Source organism: Equus quagga, chromosome 15 (assembly GCF_021613505.1).
Source record: "Equus quagga isolate Etosha38 chromosome 15, UCLA_HA_Equagga_1.0, whole genome shotgun sequence".
NCBI classification, from domain to species: Eukaryota; Metazoa; Chordata; class Mammalia; order Perissodactyla; family Equidae; genus Equus; species Equus quagga.
Window position 1 is genome coordinate 41,311,198 of NC_060281.1, and position 15,744 is coordinate 41,326,941.

General features: G+C 37.9%; 1 protein-coding gene across 2 annotated transcripts in view; it reads left to right on the top strand.

Annotated features, from left to right (window-relative positions):
• Positions 1-8,979: 8,979 nt before the first annotated feature.
• The window catches only part of DCDC2 (doublecortin domain containing 2), a 177,983-nt gene continuing 171,218 nt past the window's right edge, over positions 8,980-15,744 (top strand). Inside the window, exons 1-3 of one of the 2 annotated variants that reach the window (XM_046638921.1) lie at positions 8,980-9,166; positions 9,830-10,215; positions 14,271-14,325. In XM_046638921.1, the coding sequence (XP_046494877.1) occupies positions 9,923-10,215; positions 14,271-14,325 (348 nt within the window). In that variant the 5' untranslated portion in view covers positions 8,980-9,166; positions 9,830-9,922. Of the gene's footprint in view, positions 9,167-9,323; positions 9,451-9,829; positions 10,216-14,270; positions 14,326-15,744 lie in introns of those variants that run through there. The other variant, XM_046638922.1, reaches the window with a different exon arrangement.

Sequence of the window (15,744 nt, forward strand, 5' to 3'; positions counted from 1 at the left end):
TCCAAACACATTTTTCTTCTTTTTAAAGGATATTTTTGGTATTTTGTTCTCCCATAACAACAACAGCAACAACAAGAGATAGAAGAAAGAAATTAAACTGGAAATGAAAAAGAGGAGATAACTAAAGATGCTGCAGATATTGAAAAGAAAATCAGAGCATATTATGTACATTGTTACACCAATACATTTGAAAACCAACAAAATAAAAAATTCTCCAAATACATAACTGAACAATCTAACTCAGGAAGTAGCATTTTTTTAGAATTTTGTTTTCTGTTTATTGTTGATAATGTATACAAATGCAGTAGATCTTTATGTTTATTCTTTGTCCAGAAATGTAAACTCATTAATTCTGACAATTCATCCATAGATTATTTTAGACTTTCTATACATATATTCAGATTGTTTGGGAAGAAGAAATTTAGTTTCTTCTTTCCAACCCACATATATTTTATTTCTTTTTCTTTGCCTTACTGCCTTGGCTGGAAACTTTGCCTGCATCGACTAGCAGGCAAGTTCATCTTGTCATCCATCTCAAAGAGAATGCTTTCAATGTTTCATCATTAGATATAATATTTGTGGTAGGGGTTTTTTTTTGGTGGATAATCTTTGCTATGTTAAGATAATTCTCTTCTATTCCTAGTTTACTAAGAGATTTTATCCTCAATGGAATTTGAATTTGATCTGCAATTTTTGAAATAGTTGTGATGTTTCTCCCTTAATCTGTAACATGGGGAATTAAATTAATTGATTTGTCTAATGTCAAATCAACTTTGCATTCCTGGCATAAATCCTACTTAGTTATGATATAGCATCCCGGATTTTGTTTGCTAATATTTAGTTTAGAATTTTTCCATTTATGTAATTTTCTCTTTTTTTTAATCATACTTGGCAGATTTTGGTGTAAAAGTGATGCTAGCTTCTGAAAGAGTGGGTATCAGATCAAAATTACAGTTCCTTAATGTTTGGCAGAACTCACCAGTGAAATCATCAGTGAAGTTGTTTGGGTCCTGTTAGTTGTTTTTATTTTAATCAGATTTGGGAAGTTATATATTTTTAGGAATATGTCCATTTCATTCTTTTTCAACTTTATTGGCATAAAGTTGTTCATGGTGTCCTCTTATCTTTTAAAGGTCTGTGGCATATATGGTATGTTCCATCTTTTCCATTTCTTCCATTGTTCCTTCATGCTGCCATTCTTTGAATTAATTTCACCAGAGTTTTGTTAATTTTTAAAATCTTCTCAAAGAACCAACAGTTGGCTTTGTTGGTCATCTCTATGGTATGCTTTATTCCTTTGTAATTTATTTCCGCTTCTTTAAAAAATTACCTTTCCTTTTATTTCCTTCAGTTTATTTTGCTATTGTTTTTCCAACATCTTAAGATGAAAATTTATTTATTTATTTTTTTAGCTTTTCTATCCATTATCAGAGGTTGGCAAACTATGGCTAGTGGGCCAGATGTGGCCTGCTACCTGTTTTTCTAAATAAAGTTTTATTGACATGCAAGCAAGGTAATTGGTTATGTATTATTTATGGCTTATTTTATGCTACAATGGCAGCAACCACATGGCCCACAAAGCCTAAAATATTTTAGTGTCTGGCTCCTTATAGAAAAAGTTTACTGACCCCTGCATTAGGTCAAGGTCGTTAACTATATTGTTCAAATATTTGTTGTTCTTATAATTTTTTTGTCTGCTACTTCTGTCACTTATTGAGAAAAGAGTGATATAAATTACCATAAAACTCAATTTGTCTTTGTAGTTTTGTCAGTTTTGCTTTATTTTGGACCTACAGGTATTGGATGAATACAAATGTATCTTCTGGTGAATTGAGTTTTTTAGTATTAGGATAAGATCTTCTTTATTGCTGATGATCCTTTTTGTCTTAAAGTCTCTGTCTGCAGTTAATATACCATCACAGATTTTCTCTTCGTTTGTTTTTGAATGGTACATCTGATATATATTTTCCCATCCCTTTGCTTTGGTGTTCTTTTATTTTTTGAGATAAAATTTACTTAACACAAAATTCATCATTTTAACCATTTTAAATGTATGCTTCAGTAGTTTTTAGTATATTCACAATATTAATACAATCATCACCACTATATATATATTTTTTAAGATTTTATTTTTCCTTTTTCTCCCAAAGCCCCCTGGTACATAGTTGTGTATTTTTAGTTCTGGGTCCTTCTAGTTGTGGCATGTGGGATGCCGCCTCAGCATGGCCTGATGAGTGGTACCATGTCCTCGCCCAGGATTCGAACCAGCAAAACCCTGGGCCACCGAAGCAGAGCTCTCGAACTTAACCACTTGGCCACTGGGGCGGCCCCCATCACCCCTATTTAATTCCAGAACATTTCCATCATCCCAAAAAGAAACCCTTTTACTCCCAACTTCTCCCTCCCCCCATCCTCTGGTAATCACTAGTCAACTTTCTGTCTCTATGGATTTACCTATTCCGAATGTTTCATGTAAATCGAATCGTACTAAATGTGACCTTCTGTGTCTGGCTTCTTTCACTTAGCATAATGTTTTCAAGGTTTATCCATGTCGTAGGTGGTATCAGTACTTCATTCCTTTTTATGACTGAATAATATTTCACGGTATGACTACACCACAATTGTGGTATATCCATTCACCAGTTGATGAACATTTGGGTTGTTTATATTTTTTGGCTATTATAAGTAATGCTTCTATGAACTTTTACATATATGTTTTTGTGTAAACATATATTTTCACTTCTTTTGAGTATATGCTTAGGAATGGAATTGCTGGGTCATATGGTACCCTATCTCTAACTTTTTAAGTAACTGCCAAACTGTTTTCCAAAGAGGCTATATCATTTTACATTCCTACTAGAAATGTATGAGGGTTCTAATTTCTCCACATCCTCATCAACACTTGTTATTTTTTTTGTTGTTGTTTCAAACTATTTTAGCTATTCTAGTGGGTATGAAGTGGTAGCTTCTATGTCCTTTAAGTTTGGGTGTATCCCTTGTAAACAGCTTAGAAGTGGTGTTTTTCCCATGTCTGACAACCTTTTTCCTTATTTGTTGCATTTAGTTCATTGCTTTTATTGTGATTGCTGACCTAACTGGATTTATTTTTATCACATAATTTTGTACTTTCTATATGTCATACTATTTAAAAAAATTTTTTTTTCTTTCAGATTAATACTCTTTCTTTTTCCTCATTCCACTTTTCTCCATATATCAGTTTGGAAGTTAAATTCAGTATGTCTATTTTTTTTAAGTGGTTATACCATAGACATTTTCACATGCATTCATAACAATATTTCAAGTTATCATGATATTTATCTTCCTCTACAAAAAGGTTCTTGTAATACCTAAACTTTGATCACTCTCCTCCTCATTTATATGCCATTATTTTCTGGTAGTTTAGTTCTAATTGGATCACAAATCCAAAGCATCAGACATTGTTATTATTGTTTCATGTAGTCATTAAAAATATTTACCGCATAGTTAACAATGTCTGTGTTCATCATTCCTTCTTGCCTTTCAGACTTTTATTTGAGATCAGTTTTTTTATGCCTGAGCTAAGTTCTTCAGAATTTTCTTTAGCCTATTGCTGGCAAATGCTCTTACTTTGCATTCATTTTTGAGAAAGGTAATTTTGCTGGGTACACATTGCACGTTTACAATTATTTTCTCAACACATTGAAGATCTTATTCTACTGTCTTCTAATTTCAAGTGTTGCTTTTGAGAAGTCAGCCATTAATCTAATGGTCTTTCCTTTCTAGGTATTTTGTCTTCTCTCACTAGTGGCTTTTAGGATCATCTTTTTGTACATTTTTTTATGGCAGATTCACTTCAATGTACCTAGGTGGTGATTCTTTGAATATATCCTATTTGGGATTCATTTGACTTTCTGAATATGAGGTTTTATACCTTTCAACAATTCTGGAAAACTCTTTAAATAATGCCTCTGCTCTATTATATCTATTTCTCCTTCTGGAATTTTGATTAGAGATATGATAAATAGTCTTACTTTAGCCTCCAACCTTTCTTTCATATTTTTCATTTATTCATGTTGCTGTGCTGTCTTTGGATAATTTCTTTAAATGTATTTTCTAGTTCAATAACTCTCTTTTTGGATGTGACTAATCTGCTATTTAACTTCTCCATTGAGTTTTTAATTTTAATTATTGTGTTTTTCATTTCTGGACATCCTATCTTACTATTTTTTTAAAACTTTGCTGGGTAATTTTTTTGGTCTCTTGTTCCTTACTCATATTTTCAATAATTTTATTTCTTTGAACATATTAAACATAATTATTTTATGTTCTGCCTCTAGTAATTCCAGTATCTTAAATCTTTGCAGATCTGGGTTTTTGTTTTTTGTTTTTTTTGTCTGTTGTTTCTTCAGGCTTTGTTTTTTTTGGTCTATTGTTTCTTCATTCATGGCTTGTTTTCTTTTAAGTTTTATGTTTTTTTTGACTGTGAGTTCGTGTTCCTTGGAACATTATCGGTGGGAATTATTTGTAGATTGAGTAGAAATTGTTCATCCAAATGGGATTTCTGTTGACTCTCTCAGCCATCTGAGAGTATTTCCAACTCAGAATCAGTTCAAATTTAATTCTCTGGTTTACATTCTTTTAGATCATGAAGATAGAGTAATTAGGTTTAAAAGCTACTTGGGAGTCAACTATTATGATTATGAATTATCAGGGGAAATTCCTTGGTCCCTCCCTCCCACCTTTTCCTTTAGCACAAATGTAAAAAACAAGCTTGTCTCCTTTCTGTACTTGCTCTGTGAGGAGGGTTAATTCTTGTTGACCATTACATTTGTGGTGTAACTCTTTGAGGTTCCAGACTCACATCAGGGCCTCCTCTTAGACTGTCCATCTTGGGAAGTCCCTAGACTTATCTCTTGTGCCTACCTCCCTGTGCAACTATCAAAAACAACAGTTTCAGGTCACCAGGGCATAGGCAGGTATACTTAGGGTTAAAGCTGATTTCAATGCTTGCTTACCTCCCAAGGTTTCTGCTTTCACTCAGCTTTTGACCTTTCTGAATTCTTTTCATTCTTGCTAAACTGACAATGCATTTAAAAGATTTAAACATTTTTTTTAATCCAGCATTTTTTATTGTTTTAGAGGAAAAGTGATTCAAAATATTTAGTTCAACATGTTGGAAATGGAGTTCTATGAATATTCTCTTTAAAGGATCTCTAAAGGCAGAAACAGTATATGAACACATAGATCCCACAATAGCATCTAACACAATGCTAGGCACATTACAGTAGCTATTAAACTCTGCTCAAGGTGCCTCCCTTCTTCCTGCATCTCTGCACTACCCTTCACTCTCAGAGTAATTCATTTAACAAATATTTATTAAACACCACCCTAAGTGCTGGAAGATCCAGGCAAAATAATATTTTCTTTTGCAGCACAAAGAAAATAGAAGCTCTCTGTGTGAATTCTCTCAACTTTCCTTCTCTCTGCCTCTAAACTTGCCACTTCAGTGTTGGGCTTGCAGCTCACACCCTAGTGAACTGTACATCTTTTCACTGATATCCAATCCTTTAACATGAAATTGTGTATGTTTTCCAAAGGAAAAAAACAGTAAATTAGAGAAATGTGAGTTTTTGTCTACGTAGAGCTTAAAGATGAATAGTTATAGGTTTCTTCAGGGTTCACTTTATGACAGGAAGCAATATAAAAAATAAAGAAAATTCAATGTTTATCATTTTGGGAGACTGTGATTACTCATCTCACCCTCTAAATGGCCATAGATAAACTAAGGTAGGAAACTATTACTTTCTATCATTCTTAGATAACTCCTTAGATATGTGGCAATGTACAGAATAAGCATTTTTAGTAAGCTCTCAACCAAGGTAGAGACAGTGAGGATGATGAGAAGAGGAAGCTTTAAGACATGTTAAGCAGGTAGAACCTACATAATTTGGTTGTGTACAGGAGATGAGGATAGTATCTCTTATAGCCACTTTCAGGCACTTTAGATATAGCCAACTAAGGTAGGTAATCCAGTACATGGATATGAAGAAGAGCTAGCCATTACCAGTTGACAAGAATTAACGACTAGAGTAGACAAAGGAATGAAATAGCAGGGAGCCAAAGTTATAGGTAAAATAAAAACAAATTATCATTAGCAGAATTTAATATGCAAAAGGACTGCTTAACAAATGAATGAATGAGAGCTGGCCCTGATGGCCTAGTGGTTAAAGTTTGGCGCTGTCACCACTTGGGTGGCCCACGTTCGTTTCCTGGGCGCAGAACCACACCACCTATCTGTCAGTTGCCATGCTATGACAGCGGCTCACATAGAAGAATTAGAACGACTTACAACTAGAGATATAAACATGCACTGGGGCTTTGGGGAGATAAAAAAAAAAGATGAAGAGTGGCAACAGATGTTAGCTCAGGGTGAATCTTTCCCTGCCAAAAATAAAAAAATAAAGACAATAAATGAATGAACGAGTGAATAAATGACTAGGTTACTCCTTAAAACACCATGCTGAGAGGTAGAACAGATAGAACTTGGCTATTGACTGAAGAACCCTTGTAAACCCAGGGTATGATGTGGTCTTGTTTCGGTAAAGTATTACACTATGAAAATTATTATTTCAGCAGAAAAATATAATTGGAAGCATTTCAGAGTTTTACCCAGGCTCTTGAGGAAACGTCAAATACTTTTACAGTATTTTTAATGCAGAGCAAAATTTCTTTAAGAATCCTCTTTTGCCATCTCTCTCACTTTCAGAATCTTTCACACACTTAGGAAGAAGCTTATAAACAGAACTCTCTCCTCTCCTTTCTATGTGTGCTCTCAAACATTCCCCAGCACCCATCTGAAGTGGCTTCTCATTCCACCTCCGCTCTTCACATCAGAGTTTACCTAGCCTTTCTGGCTTCTGAAATCCTTCGCCTTTTGCTCAGTGTTGGGATTCTGCATAAGAGAGAAGAGCTTCAAAACGAATTCAGCCAGCAAAAGGAGCAGAGAGAAAGGTTGCAAACTTATGACTGGTTTTTGTTGTGGCTTTTCTGCCACAGTTAAATGTGTTCTGTCAGGAAGAGAAACGTATAGGTTCCAGCTTTGAACGAATGCATAGATGGGGGTTCCTTTAAGGAGATAGGGAACATTAGAGAGGGTTTTGAGGAATACGTGAGATCATGTGAACGTTGTGAGTCTAGGCTGCCTTTTAGATAGTCTAGCAATGGTGTGCTGAGAGCCGCCTTGTACTGCCTTGGGTGAGTCAACTGTTACCTTTTCAGGAACTTAAAACATAGCCATTATTAAAAATTAAAAATTAAATTGTATAAATGTGTTATTAAATAAATTACATTAAAAACAAAGATAATAAATACTCAAAACTCATTACTACCCACATTTTATTTTTATCATTGAGTTATATGTCTATTATATCTGTATGGTGGAAACGACCACAGAACAACATGCTACTGCTCATCTCTTGCATTCAATGATGTCAAATTGGTAGCTGGGAATCGGCCATATTTGCAGTATTTAAACTACAGAAATTGGCAAATGCTATGATTCAAGGCCTTTCCCATCCTAACAGCCAGTAGTTAAACATTTATCAACACATCACTGTGCAAGAGGCAACTGGATGAAAGAGTCTGGGCTCAGGAGACAGATCTGGGCTGGAGATACTGTTGTGGGGGCATCAGAATATAGATGTGGGGTGGCTTCATGGACTGGGAACAGGGCCCCACATTTAGAAGGTCCCTATGTTTGGTTTATTGCTCTGTTGTTCCCATCTTGAAATACTTAATTTTTGAGCAAGGGTTTTCAGTTTGCACTGGGCTGGTATAGGCAGTAGGGAGGTTCGGGCTGTTTCAGGGTTGCTTGATATACTGCCTTCCATCCCTCAAAACAGGTATTCTGTCTCATCCACCTACTTAGTAGAAGTTTGCACAGGCATTTTCCCCATCCATTCTGTCAAGCTGTGTGTTCTTCACAAGTGGTTCACAAAATTTCCTTCTCTTTTTTCCTTCTGTATTGTTCTCTTCTCTTTGGTCTTCTTTTGAAAACTGCTAACTCTCAAGGCATCAATGTATTAAGTAACTTGAATAAAAATGTTTCTGCCCGAGACTGAAATGTCCTACAAATTCACGTTTCAGCTTGGTGTGACATGAGAGTTAAGGTGGTTCTGGAATCTCAGAGAACTGGATGGGAATTTTTGCATGTGCCCTGAGGTAAGTTTCTTTGGTTTCTCTGCACCTCAGTTTTTTCATTTGAGGAAAAAATAATATTTACCTTTGTAGGTTATTGTGAACACTAAATTAGATAATCTACATAAAATGCCTGGTACTAATAATCTAACACAATGCCTGGCACATGGTAAGCGTTCAATTAATGGTGGTTATTATTAACATTATTTCTACTCATATATGATGAATTAGGAAAACCCAGTAATGAAATTTACACATGACTCATAGTAGCAAAGGTCTTAGGAGGCATAAAGGGAACACAACTAGAGATGCCCTGGAAGATTTCAACTTTTTAAGAAGAATTTTTCTGGTCCCACAATACATATGTCCCAGACTGGACTGAACACATCTTACAGAAGTTCTCAATATTCTCAAAGCTCCTCTAGTTTACCCATACACTGATCTAATCTACACAAACAGCATGGAGACGGGGTCTGGGGCACAGCCAGCCATTTAGCCATTTAGCCTTCTTGAGGAAACGAGAAACCCTTTTCTCAGCATAAAGCTAGGCATATGGTAGGCACTCAAAATATTGTAGGTTATTCTCTCCACCGCTGTACCCCCAATTCCTAGCACAGCGCCTGGCACATGGTAGCAATCCATTTATAGAGTGACTGCAGGACAAAGCCCCCCAGTCTCCCAAACCCCTTACTTCTGCGCCTCTGCCCGAGGCGGCAAGGAAAGCCCAAGGGCCCGAGGCGCGCACCAGGCCCAGTTCACCGATTCCGCTCCCCGCGCGTGGCTGCCGTTGCTACGGAAACGGCGGGAAATAACAACTTCGTTCCCCCCGGACAAGGGAGGCCCGCAGAGGCAACGGCAGCGGCGGAACAGCGCCAGCGACGCGCGGCCGCGTCTGAGTTCACCACGGTGCCAGCCGAGCCGCCTCGCCGAGCCCCCGCCCCACCAGGCCTGCGCCCGCGCCGCCCCTCCCCCCGGCGGCCCTCGAGTGTCGGTAGGTACCCCGCGGCCGGCACCTCCCCAGTGACCCCACCCACTGCCCTCCGCCCTGGGACTCGGTTGCGCGCCGCTGCCCGCTGTGTTCAAACGATGCCCACGGGAGCTTCGCCGCGGGGCAGCGCGGGTCATGTGGGGAAGGGGCGAGGGGTCTTGGAAGCTCGAGTCTTTGCTCTCTCTCTCAGTGCAGCTTAAACATTTACTTCTCTGCAAAGAAAAATCTGGGCAATTCCAGCCAGAATCTTAATTTCTTTATTTTGGAAGCAAGCAGGAGATTGAGAGGTGAGGGGGCATGGAGAGAAAAAATTAAGCCTTTTGGATGGAGTGACAGCAATAAGATGTTCGAAATTGAGTTTCATCATAATTATAATTCCTCGTGCGTGTGTGTACGCTCTCCCTCCTGCGCGCACTCGGCTTGTCTGTTTAAAGCCCCTCGCGCAGCTCCTGTCCCGAGGTGGCTACACCTTGATTCTGCAGGTAGCGTGTGAAACAGGTGTCGTTCGCGCACGGCGAGCGCTGATTGGTTGTGCGGACTCTGGTGAAATACCTGAGCGTGGGCCGTGAGTCCTGCAGCCTGTAGGGTCTCCGCGGGGTGGACGCCGGGCGCACGGCCGTTGCTTGGCTTTTACCTGTGGGTCTGTCTATTTGGCCTTCGTTTCAGGGGCGACCCCGCGCTGTGTGTGCGGTGAGGCCGCTGGCGCAGCCGAGGTGCCTCCCCCTGAGAAGCGAGCCTGCCCGGCGTCCCGTGGGGAAGATGAGCGGCACCAGCGCCAGGTCCAGCCACCTGTCTCAGCCGGTCGTGAAGAGCGTGCTGGTGTACCGCAACGGGGACCCGTTCTTCGCGGGGCGCCGCGTCGTCATCCATGAGAAGAAGGTGTCCAGCTTCGACGTCTTCCTGAAGGAGGTGACCGGCGGCGTCCAGGCGCCCTTTGGGGCCGTCAGGAACATCTACACCCCGCGGACCGGGCACCGCATCCGGAAGCTAGAGCAGATCAAGAGCGGGGGCAACTACGTGGCTGGGGGCCAGGAAGCCTTCAAGAAACTCAAGTGAGTCTGTGTGTCCCCACCGCCCACCATTTCAGGGTGCACTAACGTGTGCGGTTGGCGTGGAGAAAGGAGTGACTCCCGCCTCATCAACAACTCAGTTGGGGAGGCCTGTGAGTGCGCAGGTTGATGCCTCTCCACGGTCCCGCTGCAGTTGGGGTTAGAGGTTGAAAGTGTGACCGGCGAAGGAATTTCACTAGAGTAGCAGCTGTAGAAATAGACTTAAATCGTGTGTATAAGCAACAAGAATCTTAAAAAAGAAAAGTATTTAGTAACTAAACTGATACTTTTAGCATTTTCTGTTCTGCTTTTTCTCTTTCCATTTTTTCTTTTTTCTTGGAACCTATCTTTGTAGTTTAAATAAAGCTTTCTTAAAAATCACTTGGAAGCATTGCATACTATATTGTCACTAGAGGAGAAAGTGCTCTCTGTATTTTCCCCCCACTGTTTAAATTCTTTCAATCTTTCATTGCAAGTAGAACTGACCACGCCCCACAGTTGTGATCCCCTCCCCCCCACCAGGCATGTTTATGCTATTGGCATAATGCTTGGAAAAGTTTATTGGCTTCCTGTATTTGTCTGTGTGTCTGTCTCCAGGTACCTGATGGTTGAACCTTCAAGGACAGGGGTCGTTATTGGTGCTTCTCCCCAGTTCCTGGCAGGGAGCTCACTCATAGTAGTGAATTAGCAAGCTGCGCTGAGGTCCCTGAAGGGAACAAAGATGAACAAGAAATGACTCCTTGTCTTTTGGACTTCACAGTCTAACAGGAGACAGATTACATGCACACCAATAATTATAATGCAAAGTGCAAAGGGATAAGTGTAATTAGAAAAATAGTTAAAGTTATATGGGAGTTGAGAGTTGAGAGAGGTTATTCTTGGTGAGGGTGAGTATTGTAGGACAGGTAGAATTTAATATTCTATAGGGTTATTTATTTTTTATAGCCTTATTGAGGTATATTTCACATAACATAAACCACCCATTTCAGTGTTTTTGGTATATTCATACAGTTGTGCAACCATTACCACAAACTCATTTTAGAATATTTCTATCACTCCAAGAAGAAACCCCTTACCTCCCAATTTCCCCTTCTCCCCATCCTCTGGTAACCACTAATCTACTGTCTGTCTCTATGGATTTGTCTATTCTGGACATTTCGTATAAATGGAATCATACAATATGTGGCCGTTTGTGTTTCTGGCTTCTTTCACTTAGCATAATGTTTTCAAGGCTCGTCCGTGTGGTAGCATGTGTCAGTACAGTACTTCATTCTTTTTGTTGTTGAATAATATTCCATGGTATGGATATTCCACATTTTATTTATCCATTAATCAGTTGATGGATATTTGGGTTGTTTCACTTTTTGGCTACAATGAATAATGCTGCTATGAACAATTATGTGCAGGTTTTCATTTCTCTTGGACCTATATCTAGGAGTGGAACTGCTGGATCATATAGTAACTCTATAGTCCATAGTTTTTAATATAATATTTTAATTAAAATTCAGCTTGAGCCTCAGGATAGCAAAAAATATCTCTACCAAAAAACCTGTGCTTGTGAATTCTGATTTTAATTGTATAGCAATCTTTTCCCAAGTATCACTAAAGTTGTCTAATGTTAACTTTTCTTTCCTAAGTTTCTTTAAATTGAGTTCTAAGTGTTCTGCTTTTTGTTATGCCAGACATTCTTTTTATGAGATGTGAGGGATACATTTGGATTTATTTTTCCCTTCCCTGAAACCTCCTTTAAGTATGCTTTGTCTAACTTCATAGAAAAGAACTAAATGAACCTGTGTACTTCAAAGAAACTTAGAACTTAAAACTTAATGGACTGCATCGTGTTCACCACCGAGTCTAGTTTTTATCCGTCATCATTCACAGACACTGATATATAATCATGTACACCTGAAATATACACAATGGTATAAGCCAATATGACCTCAGGAGAAAAACCCACAAACTAGTGAAGTGCTAGATTTAAAAAAGTATGGAACTCAGTTATATGTAGATAATACATAATCCACATATGAAAAAAAAGATTAAAAAAGAACTTAAAATCAGGAGACTTGAGACGGAACTGTTTATTAGCTCTGTGTCCTTGGGCAAGCCACTTGACTCAGCTAGTCAGTTTCGTAGTAAAGAAAAGGAACACGACCATTTCTACTTCACAGTGTTGTAAAAAGTAAGCACTGTGGATATGAATGTGTTTTGGAAACACCAAAGTGTTATATAAATGTAAAGCATCTCCATGGCCAGGTCCTTTCATCATATACTTTATTTTTTATTAAATAGTTTCCCTATAAAGCAATTTCATGGGAATGGATATCTGATTCAGAATCTATTAACAGCTCAAAATTGTAGACTCACTTTGGTAATTCATACTCTCTTTTGTTTATTTGGCACTACCAACTCAAAAGATAAAAGCAGGTACAGTTCCAAACCAAATAGAAAGTGCACTTCAAATCACTCTTTATATATACAAGAAATTTGCATGGTTATTTTTGCTTTTAATTCACACACAAAAAAACTGAGTTTGTTATAACAGTGTCTATGGTTAGTTTTCCATGCTGACAGATGAATAGTTTATTTATTTGTGTTAAAGTGATAGTATCTATGGTTATAATGATAGAAGCCAAGAAGATTTAAATGCTAAATATATGCTTAAGTAAATGCTTAGCAGTTGTAAGTTTATATAACAAACTAAGCAACTGGCAGAATAAAAGAAAGCCCAGAAGATATTGAGGGTAACTCATGTCATTTAGACCCTAAATGATGTTGGGGAAGACAGCAATGGTGGAAAAATATTTCTCAGATAAAAATGATCAACTTCCTGCTTGAAATCATATCACTCAGATTTTTTCTAATGTTTTTGAAACTATAATTAAACTTCTAGTAGCTATTAAACTTTTATTTTATAGTGGAGAATTCCAGAGATTGTTACTTTCCCCATGTATTTTTGGAAGTTGACTCTACTGCAGTAATCTTGTGGGTCTGAGATCAATTTCCTGCCCATGACAGTTAGATTGTTTTGGTATTATGTCAGAAGTCAGTCCCTGCAGATTTGCAAAAGAGCCATTTTGTTTTGCTAAACAGAGGGAGTATTTGCACTGTCTTATGTAGATACTGTTTAATTGGGAGACATATATGATAATTTCCACAGGTATCAATTAACTAAAGCGTTCTATTCAAAGCAGCAAACTACAGTAATACATATTTCAGTAGCCCAGATTAATTTTAATATAAAATTATGATAGTTGAGGTTGAGAGGTAGTGGAGAATCTATTTATCTATGGTTATAAATTAAATGCTAGATTTATACTTGTGTTTTATATTAAAGTATTTATTTAGCACCTTCTGTGTATGAAGCACAGTGGCACCAGATCGCAGTGATGGACTTGCAGCTTGAAGTTGACAAAGATATAGTTTTCAGGTTGTGCTTATGCTATAGCTAAAGAATAATCACTAGTTAATAATATCTGTGGCAAATAGTAATGGAATAATAGGGGTCTCCAGAGGTTAACTAGTCCACCCATCTGTCTCTTAGCTGAACCAATACTTAACCATCCCACATGGCTGAGCATTTCTGTATCATTAAAATGCTCTCATAGGGAAAAAGATTTCCCAAACTTGCAGAGTTATTACACTAATGCATGCTCTCAGTACTTTCTTTGACCTAAAGTCTGCCATTAATGGAACTGTTAAGTAGCTTTACAAGCAAACCAGTCTTTATATAAAAATTTATATAAATATTAGAAATATCATATATATATAGTAAGTAGCTACCCATTGTGGAGAGAAAAGTGTTCCTCAATAGAAGTATGTATTTTTAAGACTTTGCTTTCATTGAAGTTTAGAATAGACACATGTCAGCTCTGGTTGGTGATGCTGAAGACAGTTCCTACTACTATAATTGTGTTTAATGAGTAGCTATTGATTTTTGCTTTAGGCTTAAGTATTTCCTATGGCTTGCTTTACTTTTTAATAATTTTTTAAAAGAAATTTGCATAACTGACGCAAAAGCTATAAAAGAAACCCCCCCCTTTTTTTTTTCTCCTCAGTTACTTGGACATAGGAGAAATCAAGAAAAGACCAATGGAAGTTGTTAATTCACAGGTAATGTAAATAATATTTTGAAAGTCTAAATAAATAACCGTGCCATTTTTTGCGTTTCTTATAGTGTGTCTTAGAGATTTGGATGGGCTTCTAATCATCAGAGATAAGTTGTCTAATGTATGTAAATGGGACATTCTATGTTTTAAAGCAAAGAAAACCCTTTCTTTGGCTCATAAGCAGAAATGAAGAGACTGAGTAGGTGTCCTAAGACATGTGGCATTAGACACAATGTTTTCTTATTTTCCCATTATCTAGTTAGTGTTCTCTGGTTGAAATCCATGGGAGTTTTCCCTTTCAAGTGGGAAGAGATTCTGAGCGCTGTTAAACCAATCTTTACCAAAAGTACATCCCCCGTCCTAACTTGCTTCTGACAGCCCAGTGTCTGAAATAGCCAGGATCACCAGGACTGCCCCTGAGCTTTCAAAGGAGCCAGTTGTACTTTCTGTGATGTCAGGAAAACACCTCCATTTTAACTTGCATTAAAGTTCACTTGAGCATGGTCACCAATGGCTTGCAAGAAGGTTGGAAACAAGTCTTGTGAAACAGATATTCAGAACACTCCATTCCACATAGTTTCTGAATCCCTAGTGGAATTTTCAGATACTCTGTAGGACATATTCTTTAGTTTGTGGATGAAAATGTAGATTAAAAACAAAGGTAAGGCAACAGTCTTAAATTCCCAGTGAGACAGGAAAAATTATAGTTAAACTCAGAGTGGGACTGTGTTCACCAGCCCAGATTCCACCTCTTCCCATTTTGACCCCACATAAAGAAGTGTTTCCAATGCGTGTGTTCTGCCAGTGAAGAAATTGCTGACAGAAAAAGGAGTTTTTCTCATCCTTAGTGCTGAGCCCCAGAGAGACCCTCAACTCTTGGCATTTCCTCTCACATCGTTTTTACGCCCAACAGGACCAAATAGGTCTCTCTAGAAAAAAACTACGTAAGAAAAAATTCTAATGGTACAATATTGTGAAGAATGTAAGGTTAAATTCGTTATTCAAATAATTTGTGGAAAGAGGTGCTATTCCTAGACATTGTTTAAAATAATTAATATTTGTATTAGTGTTTTCAATTTTCAATGTGTGTCAAATTGATTATTCATGAAAGTGTTAAGATTTATAGCTTAAAGTAGACAAAGGTATAAGTTTTTCAGGTTGTGCTTATGTTACAGCTAAAGAATGCTAAATATCTGTAGCAAGTAGTAAAACAGGACATTAGTGAATTAGTTCTGGATATAATATTGTTTGAACGATACACAACTGTTTGAAGTAGGCTACCTTGCTTGAAATTGATGACTGAAGCTGAATTCCTGTGATAGAATTTGACATGTGTCCATTCCGAAAAATATGAGCATATATTTACTCTGGATTCCAGTGTCTTTGATGAAGACACTGTGCCTGGAAAAGTGCAACAGGTGTG